The sequence below is a fragment of the Cryptomeria japonica genome, chromosome 1 (assembly GCF_030272615.1).
Source record: "Cryptomeria japonica chromosome 1, Sugi_1.0, whole genome shotgun sequence".
Lineage (NCBI taxonomy): Eukaryota > Viridiplantae > Streptophyta > Pinopsida > Cupressales > Cupressaceae > Cryptomeria > Cryptomeria japonica.
This window is the reverse complement of record NC_081405.1, coordinates 295,311,856-295,335,745: the sequence shown is the minus strand read 5'-3', so window position 1 is coordinate 295,335,745 and position 23,890 is coordinate 295,311,856. Positions and strand designations below refer to the sequence as shown.

The 23,890-nt window shown below is 34.2% G+C and overlaps 1 protein-coding gene across 2 annotated transcripts in view; it reads right to left on the bottom strand.

Moving 5' to 3' along the window:
- The window catches only part of LOC131046429 (phosphoglucan phosphatase DSP4, amyloplastic), a 213,573-nt gene extending 199,183 nt beyond the window's left edge, over positions 1 to 14,390 (bottom strand). The window contains exons 1-2 of one of the 2 annotated variants that reach the window (XM_057980163.2): positions 14,108 to 14,390; positions 13,849 to 13,912 (exon numbers count right to left, since the gene is read on the bottom strand). In XM_057980163.2, the coding sequence (XP_057836146.2) occupies positions 13,849 to 13,912; positions 14,108 to 14,133 (90 nt within the window). In that variant the 5' untranslated portion in view covers positions 14,134 to 14,390. The remainder of the gene's footprint in view (positions 1 to 13,848; positions 13,913 to 14,107) is intronic. The other variant, XM_057980162.2, reaches the window with a different exon arrangement.
- Between the last annotated feature and the right edge of the window lie 9,500 nt (positions 14,391 to 23,890).

The window sequence follows — 23,890 nt, the reverse complement described above, 5'->3', positions numbered from 1 at the left end:
CTCCTCCTTCTCCCCTCTCAAATGAGGTTCTCTTCTCCCTTTTATATCTCATGTTTGAGGGAATCATAGCTTTTCATTTCATGCCTTTTGGCCATTCATTAACTTAGTTAAATTTTAATTATATTTAATTTTATATTTTAATTTAAATGTTATTTGAATTCTTTTGTATTTTAATTTTATTATTATTAAATCTTATTTCAAAATGGGAACATTACAATTGGATGTATCTTATGCCAGAATCCAAGATGAAGGAAAAAATTTGAGGGCATGTCATGACACTCCACTTGCTGGTCATTCAAGCTTCTACAAGACATACAAGCGGGGGAATGCTTCTCATGGAAAGGGCTCAAAAATGATGTGTTGCAGCATGTTAGAGAATGTGTGGTATGCTAACAAAACAAAATTGGGCATGTTTTTCCAGCTGGTTTGTTGCAGCCCCTACCCATCCCAAATCAAAAATGGGAGAGCACATCCATGGATTTCATCACAGGGTTGCCAAATGTACAAGGTAAGTATTGTATATATGTAGTTGTTGATAGGCTTGCTAAATATGTTCACTTTCATGCGATTTCTTCAGAATATAAGGCCCCACAAGTGGCAGATCTGTTTTTTGGAGAAATTTTTACTCCATGGTTTGCCAAAGAACATTGTATGTGACAAGGATAGCAGGTTTATCAACTTCTTTTGGCAAGAGCTCTTTCGTTTTACAAGAATGGAGCTAATCCCAAGAACTAGCTATCATCCACAAACTATCGGGCAAACCGAAATTGTGAACAAATTGATAGAAAGCTACTTGAGGAACTATGTTACGGGGCAGCAAACAATTTGTCTTAAGTGTTTGTATCTTGGAGAATATTGCTACAACACGACACATCACAATTCGATAGGTATGGCTCCTTTCAAAGCACTTTATGTATATGATGCCACTTCATTCATAGACTTGATCCTGATAGATAGTAGAGTTCTTGGGGCTAGGGATGTGGTGTAGCAAAGCATGGACATCTTGAATGTTCTCAAAGAAAACTTGTAGTAAACCCAAAACCGGCAGATGTATGTTGATTGACACCAAACAAAGAGGGTCTTTGAGGTTGGAGATATAGTTTACTTGAGGTTGCAGTTCTATAGATAGTCATCTCTCAAAGGAAGTAGTACAGAAAAATTGAAACCAAAATTCTACAGGCCTTACAAGGTTATTAAGAAGGTTGGTGAGGTTGCCTATGAGCTAGAATTACCAAAGAACAGTAGAATACATTTTATCTTCAATGTGTCAAGCCTCAAGAAGGCCCTTGGACAGCAAATTACACCATCAGCAGAGTTGCCACCATTAGATGATGAGGGAAAATTGATCTTGGAGTCTAAGGCTATTTTGGATGTGAGAGAGAAGAAGTTAAGGAACAAAGTTATTCCGAAATACTTGGTCAAGTGGAAGAATTTTCCCTTAGAGAACACTACATAGGAAGATGTGGAAATTTTCAAGCATCCAAGTCTGAGATTGCTTGAGAGCAAGCAAATCCGGGACGAAAGGACTATCATGAGCCCATCATGAACTGGGTCAGCTCAAAACTCAAAAGCGATGTTTTTAAATGCCAATAAAAAATATAATTTAAGTTTAAATTTAATATTCCCTCATAGCGTGGCCGACTCCAATTGGGGTAGACTTAATAAAAAAAAATTAAATTTTTGAGGTAGACCTGCATAGGATCTTGAATTTTTGGGTGATCAGGTATACATATAGCAGATTTGTTTTCATGAGGATATAGAGAATTTGTTTTAAAAAAGCACTCCAGCAACGCAAGGTCTGAAGGGATGAAACCCCTTGAAGACACCCACGGGTAGGATGACACCCCTATCTTGTTTCCTTCCAAAATACTCAATGCAGAAGATCAGACTTTAATGCATTCTTTATTTTGCAGGTTCGTGTTTGGCTTTAGAAGAGAGGAAGCACATTGCAAGCAACAACCATGCTAAGTAGTACTATATCCCTATGTGATGCATTGACAAGTTGGCTCAACAATTTCATTGGGGACCTGAGTTTCACCTTGTTGTATGTCTTTGACACCAACGAGCTGCCCAAGCAAAAAGGGGAATCATGCTAGACAACCGAGATTTTACTCAATGTATCAAGAAAAGCATTTTTTTGTGAGTCTAGGCATCCATCAGCCATACAGAAGCTTGCCGCAACTCTGAAGCCAACCTAGTGATTTAGACTAGAATTGTTTGCTCGAGTATCCTCTAGACTTTGTGATGTTTTTTGGCACAAAACAAAATTCAGTTTGCACACTTTTCTTATAAATTCTAAAGGTTGTTGATATATTGTTGATCAATTATAAGATCCTATTCAAGTGGATTGAAATTCATCTGGGATTGACTAATGTAATGCATTACATTGATAATTCTGTCCCGAATTGGATTCATAACTATCTGTTATTAGATCTGCAATCTGTGCATTAAATATTATAAACAGTGTGTGGGATATTGCATTGTGCTAAATTGGATTTGTAACTATCTATTATTAGATCTGCAATCTGTGAGATTTGTAACTATCTATTATTAGATCTGCAATCTATTAGATTTGCAACTATCTATTAATAGATCTGCAATTTGTAACTAAATATTGTAGACTCTGTGTGAGTTATTACAGACACCAAACATCAAAGTGATCAAAGTGGACATTACACAAAACAAAAATTCTGATTTGTTTATGTTTAGGTAATTAATCAGCCATATGCGTGATAGGCCTATACATTGGACTTGTGAATTTTTTTATATAGATTAATTAGTGAGGGTTCTATTGGGGCTCTCTCCTTTGAAATTTTGACAATACGTGAAGCTAGATAAGACCCATCACAACAAGCCATGAAGCTAGATAAGACCCATCACAGCAAGCCTTTCAACTTTTTACCACCAAATCCAAGCGTATTAAAGAATGAATTGTTTGTCAACAAAACAAAGCTGAGCGCACATATTCTGTAGGATTGTTACCACCTCTAGCCATCCATAATCAAAATGGAAAACCATATATATGGACTTCATTACTAGTTTACCCAAGGTTCAAGCGAAAGATTGCATCTATATTGTTTTGGATATATGAAATATGCACATATCTTTGCTATCTCATCAGAATTTAAGGCTCCTGAAATGGCAAATTTATTTTTTGGGAAAGTATTTAGGTTACATTGATTGCATAAAAATATTGTAAAAGATAGGAACAATAGATTCCTTAGTATTTTTTGGAAGGAGTTGTTTCATTTGACGAGTACCAAAAAACTCCAAGCACCAATTATCATCCTCAAACTGATGATCAAACAAATGGTGAATAAATATTTGAGGAACTATGTCTCAAATTAGCAATCAACTTGGGTGAAATGGATATATTTGAGGGAAAGCTATTATAACACTTCTTATGACACGTCTATTGGTATGTCCCCATTCATAGCACTATACTGTTATGATGCTTTTGTTGATTTTGTGTTCTCTGATAGTAGAGTGCTACCATCTAGTGATTTGGTTATGCACAACCAAGATGTGTTGAAAGCAAACAAAGATCACCTGCAACGAGCTCAAAACCAACAAAAATCTTATGCAAATCAGAATCATAAAGAGAAGCCATTAGAGGTAGGAGACTTGGTTTTTCTAAGGTTGTAGCCGTACAGGGAATCTTTCATTAAAAGAAAAGGAGCTAAGAAACTAAAACCTAAATTTTATTGAGCCTACAAAAGTGTGAAGAGTATTAAGGAAGTTGCTTATGACCTAGAATTGCCAAAATTAATAGGATCTACAATGTGTTTCATGTTTCATACTTAAATATAGTTTATTTTAATCTACTAACATTGGAGCATAGAAGATAGAGGAGTCTACAAAGCGTAGATAAAAACAAACAACACCTAATATAAATGTGGTTAATATTAAGTATATTTTAATGTGCTTAAACTATCTGATTTAATCTTTTAATATTAATAAAGTCGTAAATCAACAAGTAATTCTGATCTATACTAAGTACAACATCACTAGAGTTGGGAGTTGAAATGCTTTTGTAAATGAAAGAGGAAAAGGGTCAATAAATCTTGTGTATTTTGTTGTTTGGTGATAGAAGGTTGGAGGAGGCTACAAACAAGTGTCTAGAAATCTCTCTGAGGTAGAACAGAGGTCTCTCTGATAAAAAGTGCACTCCTAATCTCTATGACACATTATAGATTACAATCAAAATAAACCCCGTGGTGATTAAAAGAAAACATATTTAGATTAGATGTTGTTTATTTTTATCTACACTTTGTAGATTCCTCTATCTTCTTTGCTCCATCATGTTGGAGTTTTGATAGTAATTCATCATTTAACATCACCTCCTGTCATATCCACTCAAGGATTCCAATTAAGAACACTTCTTTGGTTCCCACTACTAGCTTCCAACTCTTCAATTATTTCTTCAAAGTGATGATCTCCTTCCAAAGAGAACCATCCTCTATCAACACTTGCTCATGGAATGCTTGGAGATCCTCAAGTTTATCTTTAGTGGCTTTATTATGGCTGCACCATGCATTTAACAATACCTGCAACACCTTGTCAAAGATCCCAAAATATGGTTTTAGACATAAATCTCTTATATGTAACCAAGAACTCCTCCAAGCCTCAAGGAACTCACTGATCTGATATCAATATGATATCCATAATTTCTGTAGTTTATAATAGCAATGAACAAACCACACAATTTGTAATATTGTGCTACTTGAAAAGCTCAAACTGCTCATTAATTAGTATTAAATAATAAATGTAAGTTTATATAAACATAATGGTTACATGTCAATCAAGTACACCCATATATTCTTGTTATGACTTACAATATAATTGATTTGCAACCCTATAAGCCCCGTTTTTTACTTGCAAAATTTTAAAATTTTATGTCAGAATCCTCAAACTGAGAACCCCCTAGTGAAAGATACCCCTAATACAAAATTTAATTCTCTCAACATCTCGAAGCAAAATCGCCATTATTTCAATCAAAAACCCTCAAGAGCAGTCACAATGGGAAAAATCATGAAAACAATTAAATCTTGAAATGTATGCATGATGATGCAGAATCCTTTTGTGGGGGTGTTCCTAATGTGGCAGAATTTCAACTCAAGAAGTCTTTCGGACTGTGATATTTTAAATTTTCAATTTTTTGCTAATCAATTTACATAAACCATTAAATTGGAGGTTTTGTCAATGCAAGAGACAAACCACTTGGCAAGGAGGCTCATGATGTTATTATTCACAATGTGGCAAGATTTCACAGCAAATTTTGAACCCAGGTAGAAGTTATGCGTTAAACTCTGTTTGTCAAATTGATAGATTTATTAAGAAAATTCGTAAGGTTTATACAAGTCTTCATATCAAATACACTAGTCAATATGTGTGGTAAAGGTGGAAGAAAATTTAGAAGGATCAACACTTTCAATACATCGTTGCAAGTTCAAGCTAGCACAAAGTAGTAAATGACAAAGGAAAACTAATATTCATTAGTAATTTCACATTGGTTCATAGCCTATTTCAAGCACCAATGTAAGTCATGAAACTACTAGTAAATTCCAATCCAAAAGAAATTAAACATTGTCAATATTTAGTTGCCAATTCATTCCCAACTGCCGATGACGAAGCAAAGCCTAGTTTAATTGGTGGGTTCATACAAGTTCATAGCCTCATATAACTATTTTTCTTAGAGGCATGAGTTTTAAAGTTTAAAAGGTTATGAATTGTGGTTGAACACTAATGGAGACTTGGGAATAAATAATCGTTTTCTGAACTTCAAAAATGAAGTTGCGAAGAGCTATTAAAATGCTGAAAAAAGTAAATTAAAATTGGTGCTATAATGCAAGTTAATAACTAAAATGTTGATGAAGGAATTAGCTCAAATTGGAATGGTTAGAATTTTTGACAAGTTGCTAGTATTAATAAAAACAACTGTCAAGAAAACAAAGATTAGTGATGTAAATCATATCAAAAAGTTTGTAACAGTTCATAACTATAGTCAAAATGCCTATTGTAAGTTGTGAAGTTGTAAGAAATTTCTGAAATGCCAATGAAGTCTTCATCTAATGACAACTTTGTTTGACTTGCCAATCAGCTCCCGACAACCAACAAAGGCAAACGCATGATAATCGGCGGTAGTTCAAAATAGCTTCGTAACTCTTCATAGAACACAAATGAGAAGGGATAGTTGAGTCTTATCAAAAATCTTTCCAAAGTTGATAACTATTCATAATATGTCGATAAAGAAAGATTCTTGATGACTTTGAAGGTTGTTGATAAATAGGAAAGTTAGTTATTATAACTACTCCATGATCAAGAATCCATATGTCGAAGCATAGTCAAGGTGAGTGAATTATTTGAAAGGATGCTTCAAAGAGATGTCATCATGTAGAATGAAGATCGATGGATCTCTTGAAAAAGTTTCAGAAACTTTTAAGAAAATGCAACAAATAGGTTTAACACCATAACTCTTGCCACTGTCCTCCCTGCTTGTGTTATGGGAGTCTCTGAACAAGTAATAAGCATCCATCAAAAGTTTAAAGTGTAGAATATTTTTGTCAGATGTTATAGTTGGAAATACTCTGGTCGACATGGATACTGTGAAGCGTAAACACAGAACTTGAACCATTTGAAAGAATGCCTCAGCAAAATGCTGCCTCATGACATGCATGATTGCAAGATATACACAGAAGACTTGTCAAAAAGGCTTTAAAAACATTCAACAAATGCAAATAGCAGGCACTAAGCTAAATCCACAACCAACATGAAAGAACCTCCTTAGCTCACGCCGAAATGGCAGTTTTGGAACAGCATATGGACATTCATTGAAGCATGCTTGAAAGTGGATTTTTGCCATGCATGGTAGCTGTTGGTACCCTCATAGACATGCCTGCAAACTATGGAAGAAACCATGAAGAGATATGGTCCCATGAAATACCACGATTGCAAGCTATGTACAAATGGATTTGAAGAAAAGGTTTTTGAAACCTTAACTCAGATATAGTTGGATTGAAAGCAATTAAAAGGCACATGCTTTTGGCGTAGCAGTCATATCATGTCCATAGACAAGGAGATCTGAGCAAAAGTTGGAGGAATTGGTTTGGTAAATGAAAGCAGCAAGGTATTTCCAGACTCTTTATCTGTCATCATAGTGAAAAGTTAGCAATTGCAGTTGGTTTGTTAAACATAACCCATGGACTTCTAATTGTTACACTGCATCTAAGACCGTCTCCAACACTCTAGCAAGAAAAATTGTTCTTAGAGATGTGAACCATTTCCATCATTTGAAACATAAACAAAGTTCTTGTGGAGATTACTCGTGATGCTAAATGAAACAATCTAAAAAATAGGCTTGCACTATAATAATGCACATTGTATTAGATATCAGAACAAGTTATGGACATCCATTAAAGTGTGTTCCAAAGGAGATTTAAGTGGTAAATTTTTGGGTCAAAGTGTATGTAGCATAAAAAAATAGACAAAGCACCAGAATCATTTGATAAAATGTCTCGCAGAGATGGTGTCTCAGATATTATAGTTGGAGTGCTAGCAGATGTAGCAACCACTATGGAGGACATGCATGCAAAGAGGAGGAATATAGATACCATCATTTCAGATATGGTTTAAGGTTTGTGGAAATTTTCAATTTTGTTGAAGTTGTGAGCATTTGTTCATAGATATGTGAATTGTGAGCTGAGTTTTTTTTACTAGAGAGCCTGGTTGATTTGAAGAGCAATTTGTTGAAAAGGGGTTCCAATCTACTCATTAAATATGGAAAGCAAGAATTTCTTCCAACTATTGCTCTATTGTTTAGAGCTTATACAATCAGGTTTAAGCTCAAAAGGAAACATGCATTGAAGAAACAATGGTTGAAAAGCATATCTCTCTCATCGAGTGGATTTACTAGTTTGAAAGCTAAAAGTGCAGCATAGCAACTAGTTTGGGGGAGTATTATGTATCATTTGGTAGATTTACTATTCAAGATAGACTGTATACTTAATGTGTATACACAATTCCATAAGGTTGTAGAATTAAAGTGCAATGTCTGAATTTCCTATAAGATGCCAACGTTACCTATACCTCTTTGTAAGAATGGTCTGAATGAAATTGACGAGTGGAGCAATATCTATACACTTGGTCAGCTTGGATTCAGTACCAAAGATAAAGGCTATCTTGGTATCATGCCTTTATTGGAGGAGAAAGCACAGCCTTGGCAAGATTGCATGAATATTTTTGGGAAAAGGACATATTGTGTTTATACAAAGAGACAAGGAATGGTATGTTAAGTCCAAATAACTCAACAAAGTTATCACCATGGCTTGCATATTGGAAGCATATCACTGCATTATATCGATAAACAGGTTAAGCATTATGAGAAGGCTGCAAATGCTTCAACTTATTGGTTGGATAGTGTTTTTACTCCCTACTCTTCACTTTGAGATGATTTTGTTTGAATTGATATGGAGAGATTATTTCAGATACATATCAATTAAGTACGGAAACTCAATTTTTCGTTAGAGGGGTTCCACACAAGTTTAAGAAAGTTAAGTGGAGGCAAGATTCATGGGTTTACCAGGTAACACTAGTTGATGTTAATATAAGTGAACTAACAATTGCTGGTTTTATGTCAAACAGAAGCCTTCAAATTATATGTTCATTTTTGGTGAGAGATATGGGTTTGGACTAGCGAATGGAAGCAGAATGGTTTGAGACATGTCTGCTAGACTATGATCCATACTCCAAATTATGGCAGCAAGACATATGGTGCAGGTGATTCATTGATTGTGAGAAGATAGGGTGCCTTCCTCAGTAAAAACCAATAACTCGAAAGTTATAAGCTACTAGTAACCTTTTTGCGTAAGTGACTTATGTCACTCCTTGTAACTTGAAGTTTGAAAATGGACTTTGTTTCCAAAGAAGTGATGTAAATCCTAACTTAGTAAAACCATTGTATTTCAAAAAGGCATCTAGAAGATAGTTACTAAGTAAGTTACCAGGTAGTTAGAAGGTCGTTAGGAGGTAGTCAGGAGGTAGTTACAAGATACTTATCCTCTAAAGCCTATAAATACAAGGTTCTTGGCATTGTAAAGGGGACTTTTTCAAAAGGGGAAATTCTAGACGAATTTTCAGAGACACTTTTTGATGACTTTTGTGTTTATACTTTGTATAGAAGGGTTTTTTGAGCTTTATAATTTAGCTCGTATTTTCGAGATGTATTTCCAAGTTATTTACTGATTTTTCACAAGTCAAATTGGTAATCTCTTTTGTCTATGTGGAAACCATTTGACATCTATTGAAATGCTTATAATCCATGCAATTCATGTAACGAAACACAATCAGGCTTTGGTATCTTGGTTTGAATGTGCTGGAGTTATCCATCTCTTCGTATGTCAAGATCTATCACCCTTCTTACATCGTCATTGCATATCAAAACATACATTATAGTGAAGACGCCTCTTGTAATAGTTATTACTCATGAGTCCTATTTGGTATTCGTACACTTACTAGTTGGAGTTTTTATTATTCATCTTTGTTTACTTTTGACTTTTCTCCTTTTTGTACTTTTAGGTTAGAAGTACACAAAAATCCTTTAAAAACCCCATCATACAAGGTAGTTGGCCCTCTCAAATGGAGAGGAAGATCGTTATCCCATAGAAATCTCTCCAACTGTTGGGACGTTTGTCACTGCCCATTGGGCGAGTCACTTTGAAATCCGTAATAACAATTCTGTTTACCAACAAACCCCCACTTTGATATAATAAATAAATGGACCCCCACATATTGTGTAATGCCTCATTGCTTTATCATCCTCATTTCTCCATTGAATTCTTACTAACATTGGTGTCAAATCAGCTTGACAACATTAAGGAAACCTGGGAAGGGTACAACAATGGTCGGACACATTTATCGAATGGTGGGAAGAGAGCATATGCTGTAGATCATATAGGAAAGATATATCAGTCGAAGAAAGCTGCTGAAAGTTGCAAACTGCATATGAAAGATAAACCAATAAAAGGAATCTGTTGAAAATCATGTTTTGACAAGTAATGGAAACACCAAGAATGTGATGGAACCAGTCACAAAACACTGTATTTGATGCACAAACACCGTTTGTGATTCTGATACAGCTTTTCACTTTGAAGCCAAACAGATCTAGAGGATTCTAAACCTTAATAACAATTCACTAGCAACTTCACCAAGCCATTTGGTGACTTGAATCTAGGGTTTATAAATCTTGAAACTTTCAATTGCGGTCGATCCATCTTGCCAACTGAATTGTGAAAATGGAAGCTGAAACCCTTGAATGGAGACATAACAAAATCCGAGGATCAAAATTTGGCAAAATCAGTACTAGACATGCAAGGAATTGTCTTGAAGCAACGCTTGAATGAAAAGCTGGTTAATGCTCTTTACAACCTCTAAAAATTGCCCTACAACACTTGTTAATGAACACAAAACTATGATACACAAAACCCCTAGGTGACTGCATCAAATTTAAAACACAAATATTTGTATTTGGCCGAACTCCAGGTTGAGAAATATTCAGAAGAATCATGGAATTTGAACTGAAAATGTACTCATTCTACTTCTCAGACTGTTCCAGCAACTGAGATATGTTTGAGATCTAGAGATATAGACTGCTGTCATGCATAAATGCAGACCCGCAGTCATACATGATTAAAAGACTGTCTTTTGCAACTTGGACAGGCTGAAACCCTGCTGAGGGATGTTTCCTCAGCATTTTGACAACTACTACTACTCTCAGGCACCCCTCTATGTTCACTTTGTCATTAGACAACATCCAGGTGCAATTTTATGTGCTAGAGGCTGATCTAAAGGACTAAGTCTCTTCCCATGTGATTTTATGCCTTGCATTGTCACGACTGATACCAGTCACATAATTTGTTGTTATTGTCCAACAGGGGACACCATTGAGTGTGATTTCATGTTGTTGGTGATTCTATTGTTTTTGCCACCTCTATTTGCTAGATTGCAATTTTGCTTACTTCTTAGCTGCTGTCTTTCTCTCAGGCACACAAACCTACTGTTTTTGTTGCATTAAAACTTGATGAATTCCCCCTTGACCGCCTGTTTAATCTCTGTAATTCATTTGAGAGGTGAAATGAATGTCCTGAATGCCTCCAACTCAATTCAAATTTCCTTCCTAAGTGTGCTAATCTGATGTTATTGACACTTAGCACTCTCTCATGACTGTTCAGGGAACTTCTCCACTAAACAGGTTGATTTCTGAACTTGAATACTTCTCAGCAAATTCTGGTGAGGAAAAATGACAGATTGATCATGAAAATCCCTGTGATATAAGAAAAAACAGATTGGACCTGTTAAAGAAATACGATTTTTTCTTCCGAAATTGTTCAATAGGGATGCAACATGTATCATTGATTGCAACATAGGGATGTACAGCCCAAGGTCTCGACACAGGTTGATGAGAACCAGGATGTGCAGCCAATTGAGGTCCCACAGTAGGAGGCAATTGAGTCCAGCAGTTCTAGACTTCTAGTGGTGAGGGTAGCATCCAACATATTCATCAGATTATTTCTGAGCTTGTTGCTCAAGTTCAACATACCTACTACCTATGTATTATGCATGATGCAACATTTCTTTGTTTTAATATTTTATATTATGTATAAGATTATCACTATCAGTGTATCAGATGGAAATAAATTATGACTTCAACAGATTGTTATAATACTTACTGTTCAAACATTCAGCTTCTTTCAGTCCGTTTATGTTTTTAGGTATTTTTAATATATTGTAGACAGTGGACAGGCGAAGGAAAATTTGAATATATGGATTCTAGTTACCGCTGTAACCATCAAGATTCTGCAAACTCAATTTATCGTAATGAACTTGGAAATAGATTCTCTTAATCTGTCTCTACAATCTGATCCTCATAATGCAGCCCGATTACAGTTGGTTTTCACGTGTGGTTATGGGACCCTCTAAATCATACCTTTACCTAAACAAACAAACAAAAAGATAAGCTTTGTCCAAGGAGTATCACTTTCATCAAACTTCACCAACAACTTGCATCCAATCTCAAGTGATAGCCCACTTAATCAATTAAACACTTTGACACCCTGCTCATCATCATGCCGATTGCCCCTGCCATACCACTAGGCAACATCCTACTATACATCACTAATTATTATTAATAGCCGTAAATGGCAGGAAAATTCTCAAGTTAAGAGGTCACAATATTCAAGATCTATTAAATGCAGTTAAAACCTAGCCAAACTTAAGGAGTGTCACTTTCATCAAACTTCACCAACAACTTGCATCCAATCTCAAGTGATGGCCCACTTAATCAATTAACCACTTTGACACCCTGCTCATCATCATGCCGATTGCCCCTGCCATACCACTAGGCAAAATCCTAATATACATCACTAATTATTATTAATAGCCGTAAATGGCAGGAAAATTCTCAAGTTAAGAGGTCACAATATTCAAGATCTATTAAATGCAGTTAAAACCTAGCCAAACTTGTGTAACAGAAACTTTCACAAAATGCTTTGCAAAATGACTTTCTAACTTGTCTCATCTAACTATTCATATAAAGCGTTTGTCTATTTCCTCTAAACTTGAGAAGTAAGTAGCCCTGAGAAGCTGAGAGTATATAAAACTAAATCAGTAAGACGCCATTATGTGGAACCCTTGGATACTTGGATTATATAAAACCAAATCAGTAGGACTTCCATAAATAGATCACTAGTGACTTTAGTGACCACTCATTGATTTGATGTCACAGAAATCTTAAAATGATTTAGTACTGAGGTACTTTATTACTTCTGTTAAATAATTTGCTTCTTCATAGAAAGTAAACCAAACAAGCCTTAAAGTTCTTTGATTGTAACTCAAGTTAAAGACTCAAGGTTGAACCATGTTGTAATTATGTATTCCATTTGCCAAAAATGCCATCTAAGCATTTTAAATGCTATTTAACAGAAGAATGGAAAATAAAAGAATGCTACCTTCAAACTGTGTCTTCTGTAGTCACTTAAAGAACTCTACTCACTAGCAGAAACTTTATATTTTTCACCCAAAAAAAATGAATACAGGAGATGGAAGTAAAATTGTCAGTTTGAACTAACATATGTTATGTTTTTTTAAAGTAACAAAGAAAGAACGCATTTTGTGGGAAAATTTTAACATTAAAAAAGTAAAACGTAATTTGTTAAATGCAATGAATGCTAGTAGATTTAAGAAATCAGACAAATACCAGTTACTTTTGTTTAAAGACATACAGACATTGCATTTTGCAGGAATATTTTAATTAAGGTTAACGATTTCCTAAGTAAATTGACATTTTAATTAGATATGTGTTCGTTTTCATAAATGAACCGAAGGAAAGGGCACTTTTCTTGAGAAATTCGATATAAATTAATAATTTAATTAAATACAACGAATTTAATTAAATACAACGAATTCAAATAAATTCAACATTTGAACATGTTAGTTTTTGCGAGTAAAATTGACGTATGTTAATCAAATTGTGTTAAAAGCAAACTTTAGGGAGATCGATAATGCAGACTAAATTGACGAAAAAACACAAGAAATGCAAGGATATTTGTACTTGAGAAAATTTAGGAGTGGAAACTTGTAGTAAGTATCCTATGGTAGCCTAATCTTGTCAGTTAAAAAATAACAAATACTTGTATTGTAAACGAATTCTGAGGAAATAACGGCCAAATGACAAGAAAAATAGCCGATCAATAAAACCTTGATTTTGACAATTTATCCAATTATAAATTTAAAATTCAAAAGGAACGCTTAAAATTCACATTTCTCACTTCGATTTGAAACAAAACACTGAATTACCTGAAGCTTGCAAGGAAATTTAGCTCCCGAGCATTGTATTTGGGCGGAAGAGCACACAGTGGAACTGCATTAAGCCCAGAAATAATAAAAAATAAACTAAAAAATTCGGATCCCGCGCGACATAAGAAAATTTTAAAAGCAAAAGTACTTTCCCCGCTTTGAGGAAATTATTTTGAAGATGTAGAGTTGAAATAACATTTATTTATTTGAAAGAATAAACACATTTAGTGCATCTTGTAAAAGCGTAACGAATTTATGCCTGTACAGTGGCTGAACACAACTCATCGCAGACCCTGCTGTATAAAGGTATATTACGGTTTCAGATTCCCCAGCTAAAAAATTCCATTACAGATCTGTAAAGAGATATGGGTATATATGCTTAGCCTGAGTTTTTATTTTTTTGAAGGCGTTCGCTGACGTGGCGTAAATTTCAAAACGTGTAAGGTGCATATTCATTCCATAAAGCTTGGAGTGAATGTATACCGTCCAATGCAATATTTTTGCCACGAAATTTGTGCCATTTTAGGAAGTCTTTTTAAAATGCAGCGTGATACTATTTATTGATTTATGACACTGATATTTGAAGGCGCATAATAAGTGAAAAGGGTGTGGAGTCCTTAAAAGTGACGTGCAAAAGGGTGTGGAGTCCTTAAAAGTGACGTGCAAAAGGGTGTAGAGTCCTTAAAAGTGGCGTGCGACCAGAAAGCCTCTTGAAGTGTAATCCGAACCTCAGATATTTTCATGCCACGGGGGGCAGAGAAAAATATTTTAAGCATCTTCATTTATAACCAATCAATTTATATCCTATCATTTGATTATAACATCACTCCACTAATAAAATTTATTAATTTATAATTTCTTGGTTGAATTTTTTATATAAAAAATATTCAATAAATATTATTAACAAACTTTTTCAAATAATAAGTTTTTTAGAAAAATATAGATTAGGAAGTAAATAATTAGAAAAAAAAGAAATGACATGATTTTAATTAGGGCTTCAATAACTCAAAGATTTGTAAGACAAAGGCATCATTTGCAAGATTGTTCATATTGTTGATTGTAGTAAGTAGCTTCTTCAATTCTTTTAATATATTTTTTTCAATTCATTCTACCACCAACTTAAGTGTTACTATGTAAAGGAACAAGGAAGACTTGGAACATGTTGAATTAAAAACTACAAAGATAGAAGATATTAAACAAATACTACTTGCAATTGCACTTAGTGTGCAATGGGTACACCGAAGAGTGTTGGAAATTAAGGAATTTTGTGGTATATTGTTTTTGCATATGTTTGTGTAGTAGATGAGTTCAATTAGCATGACATTTAGCAAAAAATGTTGTTATGTGCAACATAAGTCTCAACTATGTATCCAATACCAATAGGCTCGTGTTAGGTTTGCAATAGGGAGAGATATGGATGGTTAGAGAGAAGTATACATGTCTAGAGATAGAGGGGAAGATGGAGAGATAGAGGCATAGATGAAGAACAAATGGGTAGAGAGGTAGAGGGAGGCGAAGAAATAAAGATATATACATATATATATGGAGATGGAGAGATAGAGGCATAGATGAAGAACAAATGGGTAGAGAGGTAGAGGGAGGCGAAGAAATAAAGATATATACATATATATATGGAGATGGAGAGAGAGACGGAGACAGAGACAAAGACAAAGACAGAGACTGAGACAGAGACAAAGACAAAAACAGAGAGAGGAAATTCACAAGGGGGGTAAAACTAGTGACATAGTGGAGGTGTGAACATTAGTACTAAGTTATATGCATGTTATGATCGTTGTGAATGTAGAACACAAGATTGAGCATAAGTTTCATGTTGGAGAGAGAGAGAGAGAGAGAGAGAGAGAGAGAGAGAGAGAGAGAGAGAGAGAGAGAGAGAGAGATGCTTTTCACATCTAGTTTCTAGATTGGTGAGTTATTTTTATAAAATATTTGGGTGTTTCTAGAATGAATTTAAGCTTTTCACACCTATTTTTTTATATATAATAAATTTGACTTCAAATAATTTTGGGCTTGAGTTACTAGGGCTCTATAATTTTTGTTCTTGGAAAAGAATCATGCTTCGTATTGAAAGAAATCTACACCTTGCCTTGTTGGGTTATTTGTGTGAAAAGTTTGTGTGTCTGAAAATGAACCTACTCTATACATTGTTAGGTTATTTGTATGAGATGTTATGGTGTTTTGGAATGTATCTACACCAAAACATGTTAGGTTATCTATGTGAGAATTTTAGACGTTTCTAAAATGAATCTACAACTTCCATGGCTTATTTGTATGAGATGTTATGGTGTTAAATTGGAATGTATATACACCAAAAAATGTTAGGTTATTTATGTCAGAATTTTAGATGTTTTTAAAATGAATCTACACCTTACATGGCTTATTTGTATGAGATAACTGCATTTACATATTGTCAGGTTATTTATATGTTTTGTTTGGGTGCTACACAATTTGTTTTTAATAAGAATGTACACAGTATTTTTATGGGGACTAGGTTTATTTTTTGGTGTTGACAAGGTACTTTGCAAGACTCAATAAAGTAATAGGACCTTGCATGCAACAGAAATTTAAATCGTTGACTTAAACTCAGTTATATTTATGGGAATAGTGAATTAATAGCTTAAATTCGTTAATATGTCCAACAAAGAGGAAAAGGGAACGTGTTTATCTTTGATATGTGAGCATAAAAAATAGTATGTTGCACATAATATTGTAAGAAAAAATTGATTTAAAACATAGAAATTACATGACCAAATAACTGCATAGATAATGTGTAGCTTGAAGTATGACAAGTAAGAGGCTAAAACACATTTTTAGGCCTTAAAAGGCAAAAACAAATGAACTTATTTACATTTGATATTTGCATTTGGATGCTATAAGATGTTTGGATGTTTGTTGAATACATTCACACATTGTCAAGTTATTTATATGTTGCGTTTGGGTGTTGGACAATTTTGTTAATATAAATGTATATAATATGTTTATGGGGATTAGGTTTATTTGTTGGTGTTGAGAAGGTACTTTGTAGGATTCAACAAAGAAATGGGACTTGTCATGCAAGAGCAATTTAAATCACTGATTTAAACTCAATATTTTTTATAGAAATAGAGAATTAATATCTTAAATTTATTAATATGTCCAACAAAGAGAAAAAAGGAAGGTGTTTACCTTTGATTTGTGAGAGTGATAAATAATTTATTGCATAGAAGATTGTCACAAAAAATTTGATTTGAAACATAGAACTTATATGACTAAATAATTGCATAGGCATTGTTAGCTTTCTGAAGTGTGACAAGCAAGAGGCTAAAACACATTTCTAGGTCTAAAAAATAAAAAACACTTTTTTACCTTCAATATTTGCATGAGATACTTGCATTTGGATGTTATGAGATGTTTGGGTGTTTGTTGGATACAGTTACACATTGTCAGGTTATTTATATGCAATGATTTGGTCTTGCACATTTTTTTTAGAATGAATGTATACAATATGTTTATGGGGATTAGGTTTATTTGTTGATGCTAACAAAGTACTTCGTAGGATTCAATAGAGTAATAGGGCTTATCATGCAAGAGAAATTTAATTCATTGACTTAAACTCGGTAATGTTTATGAAAATAGAGAATTTATGGCTTAAATTCATTAATATGTCCAACAAAGAGCAAAAAAGAACTTGTTTACCTTTGATATGTGAGCATGAAAAATAGTTTGTTGTAAATAAGATTGTAACAAAAATTTGATTCAACATATGAATAAATAATTGCATACCTGCACAATTATCTTGAAGTATCACAAGCAAGGGGCTAAAAAACATTTCTAGGTCTAAAAAAGAAAAAAAGAAGAATTTTTTTACCTTCGTCATTTGCATTTGAAAATTATGAGATGTTTGGATGTTTGTTGAATGCATTTACACATTGTTAGATTAGTTATATGCAATATTTGGATGTACACATTTTTTTTAATTTTAATTTATACAATAGGTTTATGATGATTAGGTTTATTTGTTGGTGCTGACAAGGTACTTTGCAAGTTTCAATAGAGTAATAAGACCTGGCATGCAAGAGCAATTTAAATCATTGAATTAAATTTAATAGTGTTTGTGGGAATAGAGAATCGATGGCTTAAATTCATTAATATATCAAACAAAAATGAAAAAGAACTTGTTTAAACTTTTGATATATGTGCACATGAAAAATAGTGTGTTGCATAGAGGATTGTAACAAAAAAAATATTCAACATAGAACTTAGATGACTAAATAACTGCATAGGCATAGTTAGCTTGAAGTATGACAAGAAAGAGGCTAAAACACATTTATAGGTCCAAAAAAGGAAAAATGATCTTTTTACTTTTGATATGTGAGCATGGAAAAGAATTCACTAGATAGATGATTGTTAAAAAACTTTGATTCAATATAGAACCAAAAGTGTCAGTCACACTAATAACTTGAGAAGTTAATGACACTCTAGGAAGGCAAATATTTCATTCAAGAAACTTATTAAGTACAGTCAACCAAGTGAATGAATAAATCCCAATCAAGCAAATATCTTTTTTGAATTTATTAATATTGGCATGTACATTTTATCTTTGCTTTAGTTCTCTTCTTGTGTTTTATTCTAAGTTTGTAGAAATGAAAGGCCTCAAACACCTACAAAAGATTGTACTCCTACATGCTTAAATTTAGTGTTAAGAATATTCTAAAAAATATGATGCATAGGTCTTTTGATTCTTTCATATAATAAGTCCTCCATTTTCATAAAACAATCTACTCTATTTTTATAACATTCAATTGGCCAATCTAATGTAGTTGCATCAAATAAAGTGTTTGGAGTTTAAATGGTTCGCCCTTTGGATGATCTAATAACTTGCATGGAATGTACCTACTTAAGTTTTAGTGGACTTTTAATTAGAAAAATCCAATGAACGGTTATTGGAACATGGGCAATAACTAGGCCCCCAGATAAAATATTATTTGGGTTCATAGAATTCTTAAGAAAACCTTAATAGCCTAACATCCACATATTTTTCGTTTTTTTTTGATCAATCAAAGAAATAAAAAACAAGTATGAACATGAAAACTTATTTTGCACTATTAGAAAGGACGATTACTACGCAAGATTTTATGGTGAAGTGATAGCATTTTTTATTACAAATTTAGTATGCACAATTGTAGATGTGGTGAATTTGTCTCAAATCTTTTTATTTAAGAGTAGGAAATACTTTAGCTCTAGCGAAATGCGAATTCCTTGAGCCTTAGCTGAGTCTTGGATAAGTGCATGTCATAGAAATTGCAGTATGGATACACCTCTGAGGTTGAGAGGTTTGAAAAGACAAATGGCATTCTCAGGAGAAATTAAGGACGATAGGCTGAAAGGTATCCTTGTTTTTCCTCATGATATGGTTATTAGGACAGTTAGGAAAACTTTAGGGGAAGATTATATCAAGAATGAGGATAGGACTAGGGCTAACTCGGATATAGCAGCCATGTTTCTAGCGGTGGCCTTGCATTTCGAGCATGACAGAGAGGTGGTGAAAAAATTATGTCGTAATATTTTCAAGAAGGACCTCTTGGGAGAATTGGATAGGGTGGTAATCAATGTGGCAGATGATCTTACTGTGCTGAAGCCAAAGTATTATGATAGGTTTATGTGGAAAAATAAACCAGTGTCGAGATTTCCAATTCTAGAGGTGGAAGATGAGGGCGATTTTGCAACAAGGAGACTGGTCATGCAATGCAATCTCAACTTTCTGATGTGGCTTTTGCATATTAAGCAACCAGTTTGCAAGAAATGGTTCGCCAACTACCTGAAGGAGGAAGGAATTGAAGTTGAGTTAAGAGAAGAGGAGATACCAAACGCCTTCGCGTTAAGCTAGGGTGAACCCTCTATTAATGCAGAAAGTGAGGAGGGCAAGCCTCGGAAGAAGGGGAAGATCTCTTCCCCAGACTTCTAGGGCTTGAGTCGGGTCTCTATAGTGGCTAGATACAAAAGTTTTCTGCATGTAGGAAACTATGTTGGAATTAATGGACCGATTTCTCTACGTTTTTTGGAGGTTATATTTAGGACAGACTCATTTTACTGGCCCTTAAGTAGATGGACTACTAAAGTTAGAACTTACTATAGTGTTTTTGGCTCTGTGATTAGGACAATATATGTTTCTATTTTAATGGATGATATATATGATATTATTATGCTAAGTTGACCTGATTCTTGCAGATTAATCCCTAGAGTAGTTAAGCAAAGATATATTGCCTGACGGAGTGATGGTTAGAAATTTCCTTTGGAATATTTCTTTTGCTTCCTTTTCTAGCCTTTGTCTTTTGTTTGTAAGCTTAGCTATATATACATGATTTCTCATGGATACAAATATATATGTATAAATCTTTTCAAACTTATAGTTTTGGTTCCTAATATATATATATATATTTTTTTTTATATTTTCTATCTAGTTTCCTTTGCCTCCGTTTATACTGTAGTTCCTTCCTTTTCTTAGAATAGGTTATCCTTTCTTTATTACAGATTAGCAATTCTAGTTTCTCTCATTCAAATGTTCGGCTTGTTAAGGAAATTGGTTTTCGGCTTTTCATTTCTAGTAGTCTTTATTTTGTATATTAACGATACTACTCCATTTTCCTCCTTTCCTCTTGACTTTGCATGACTAACTATATCATCTGTGGAGTTATATGTAATCTTAGATTTATTCAAATATATTTTGGGCCTCTCTCTCCAGGTTTTCTAATGGTAGCTATTGGCTATGATGAAGTTAGTAAGGAACTCTTTTGTTTTGTCTCCAGTGCTAAGGTACTTAGGAAATCATAATTCTAGCTCAGAAGAGTGGTAAGGTTTGGTATTTCTTGATAAGCACTCACATGTTTGTTTTGGATTTATTTTTGACCTGTTCTTTAGGTACTCTTAAGTTTGGACTCAATTGGATATTGATTTATTATGGAATGGTTTGCTAACCATGTGTGGTGAACTATAGTTTGGAGAGAAAATATGTATGTGCAGGTAGTTGGATTATATCGGTCTTAGAATGCTATGGCTCTAATTTGGCAAAGTCGTTTATGCCCTGCTCCAAGTAGATTCAATGTAATTAAAGCGATTTCTCAAAGGTATAGTTCATTATGGGCAATTTGCCACTATCTGTAATTATTTTGTTTAAATCTAGGAAAAAAATTCCTTGGGCAAGACCGAAGGTTTTCTTTGTCTGATTCTTTCCTACCGGTGCCCACACCGAATCGTGTTGTAAATTTATGTAACTCTTTTTTATTAATCAAATTATTCAACCATTGGCCCATTATCTATCAAAAAAAAAAAACTTATTTTGCACTATTGTATTTTATAGAATGTAAATTCATTTTTTAGAAAATAATATCATGATTGAAAAAATCAACATAAATATGACTGTTATAACATCATTAATGTAAAATAATCTTTTAATAATATAATTAAATTAAATACTTATTGTAGAATAATTAAAAGTTTAATAAGATAAATAAATGTAAACCAAATAATTCTAATAACTTTTAATTATTATTTGTAATTTCATACAAAGACAAAAATAATTGAAATAAATTTCACACTTAAAATCTATGTTTTCAAATAAAAATTAAATACAGAAGTAAAATATATCAAATATAAGTATTAATAAAAAAATAATATTAAATAATAAATTTATAAAATTAATTAATAAATAAAGTATATATTTATAGAAAAAAAATTAAATATATATTAAAAAATAATAATATTATAAAAAAGAATAGCTTTAAAAAAAACGCCATGGCTCTGCATGCGAAAAGCAGATTCAAGACATAACCATTTCTTTGCGAGCATCCTTATCCACTGCGTGGTATTCACAAAGGTTATGAAAATCGGTTCGCTACTCTGGCTAGTCACACTGGGTCAGATGAACTTAGCAGGGTAAAATCTCGAACCATCGAGCAAGAAGCTTTCTTTGCAAAAACAAAGTATTCTCTGGTTGATTCGGCTAGGGCTCCCCTTCCTTCGTTCAAAGGCTGGGATCGAAATTGGTAGTTGGTAAGGCGCAAAAATAATAAGGTAGTAGGGCAATCAAATTGCCTCATGCAAAATCCCAACCTTGGCTGGAAGGAAGGTTCTGTAAAACCTAACCGGTCAAACAAGCCCTCGGCTTCCGTTCTCTTTCCTCGAAAGTCCTTGGGCAAACCACCAAAAGCTAGTCCCAGCAGGATGATCATTGATATTAATACCCAAACACTGGATAAGTATCAAATGCACTGCAACAATAGAATGTTTTTTGCACGATGGAAAGGTTGGGGGATCCCAACTGAACAGATCGCTAATTGGGTGGTGTCTTCTCTCAATAACCAGGTAAAAATTTACATCCTTCCTGATCATTTCTTAGCTATTGAATGCGGTAATCAAAATTTAAGAAATTCCCTGCTAAACGAGGGCTTATCAAAGTTCAGGGGCTTAGGGTTTGACTGCTGGGGATGGCAAACCCTTTTTCGTCCTTCTCAATTAAATTCATGCATGGTCAATAGAGCTATTTCACTCGAAAAATTTCCTATAGAATTATGAAACAATGATTTTTTAAGAATTTTAGGGAACAAAATAGGTAAATTTGTAGAAGTTAAAAAATCAGCCCTAAGCTTCTTTAACCATCTTTTGATTGTTAACATGGATATTAACATTAAAACTATAGAACCCGTAATACTAAAATGTGATAATCTATGTATAACCCTTGAATTACCCTTCTATAATGGTCCTTTCGAAGTTAATATGCCAAGGAAGACCCCCTTTAAAAATGCTTTCCCTAAATCATTTCCCAAGTCGAGAATCGCTCCAATCAGATTTGTGGAAGGAGGGGGTTTCTCCATTGAGGGTTTTAGCACTAATCACCCTACCACATATCTGTGTCATCAGAGATCCCCCGTTAAGACCTTATGTTCTCCTCCCCAACCACTATCTTCTGTCAATCCCCCTATAGGTGACCCTTCTCTCAGGGACCGAGACTTGGAAGAGGGGGAAATTAGTGAGTGGTTCCCCCAGAAAGAACAGCCCGGTATGACAAATATGTTACCATCTTGCTCTCTTACCCCACTAGAGAGAGAGAGCTCCTTAAGACCCTCCCCTCTTCGGAATCTCACCGTCCCAACGCAATCAAAAGAGAAAGATAATCCTCCCCAGGACCCAGCAAGGGCTTCTCGGCAGAATCAACCATTCTCCCCAGTCTCAAGTTTGAAGGCTCCTCCGGGGGAAGAAGCTCACCCTTCTTCGCTAAGGGTTGACCCTATTACAATTGTAGTATCTAAGAGTGATCGTGTGTCTAAGGAAGTTAACATCATTGCCAATTTTATAGGGGAAGAAGTAGTAAACGACCTTATGGATCATTTGGTTGATGAAATCTATGATGATGAGGAATTGGAAAGACAAAGGGATCTCCTTGTTAATAATCTAGTAAATATTACCAGAGTTAACTTAGAAACAGATGAACTCTTTATAGCATCAGAGAACTTGGAAAATCAGCAACCTAACACCCTAGGTATTCTCTGCTTTGATAAAAGCAAAGAATCTCCGGACTCTGCTGGATTTAGTAAAAGAAGGGGCAGGAGATCCCTCGCTGAATTGAGATTAAAGGATGGAGAAGCTAGAGGTCGGTCCAAAATATCTACTCTTTTTAATGTAGAGGAGGGGAAGTTCCTCCCCACAGAGCCATGAAAATCATAACATGGAATGTTAGGGGTCTGAATGCCCCTAACAAACAACGCATCTTAAAGCATTGTATCTCTGATTCTAAACCTGACTTGATGTTAATTCAAGAAACAAAATTGAACACATTTGAGATTTCCCTTTTTGAGCAAAAACTAGGGGCTAGACAACTAAAACACTCCCCGGCCATAGGCGCCTCAGGGGGTTTAGCTATTATTTGGGATTCTACAACCCTTTCGTTTACACCTTTAGAGATTAAGCAAAATTGGATAGGAGGAGATGTAGTAAGTTATAAAAATAACCTTAGATTCAAACTGATTAACGTGTATGGCCCCATCCAGAA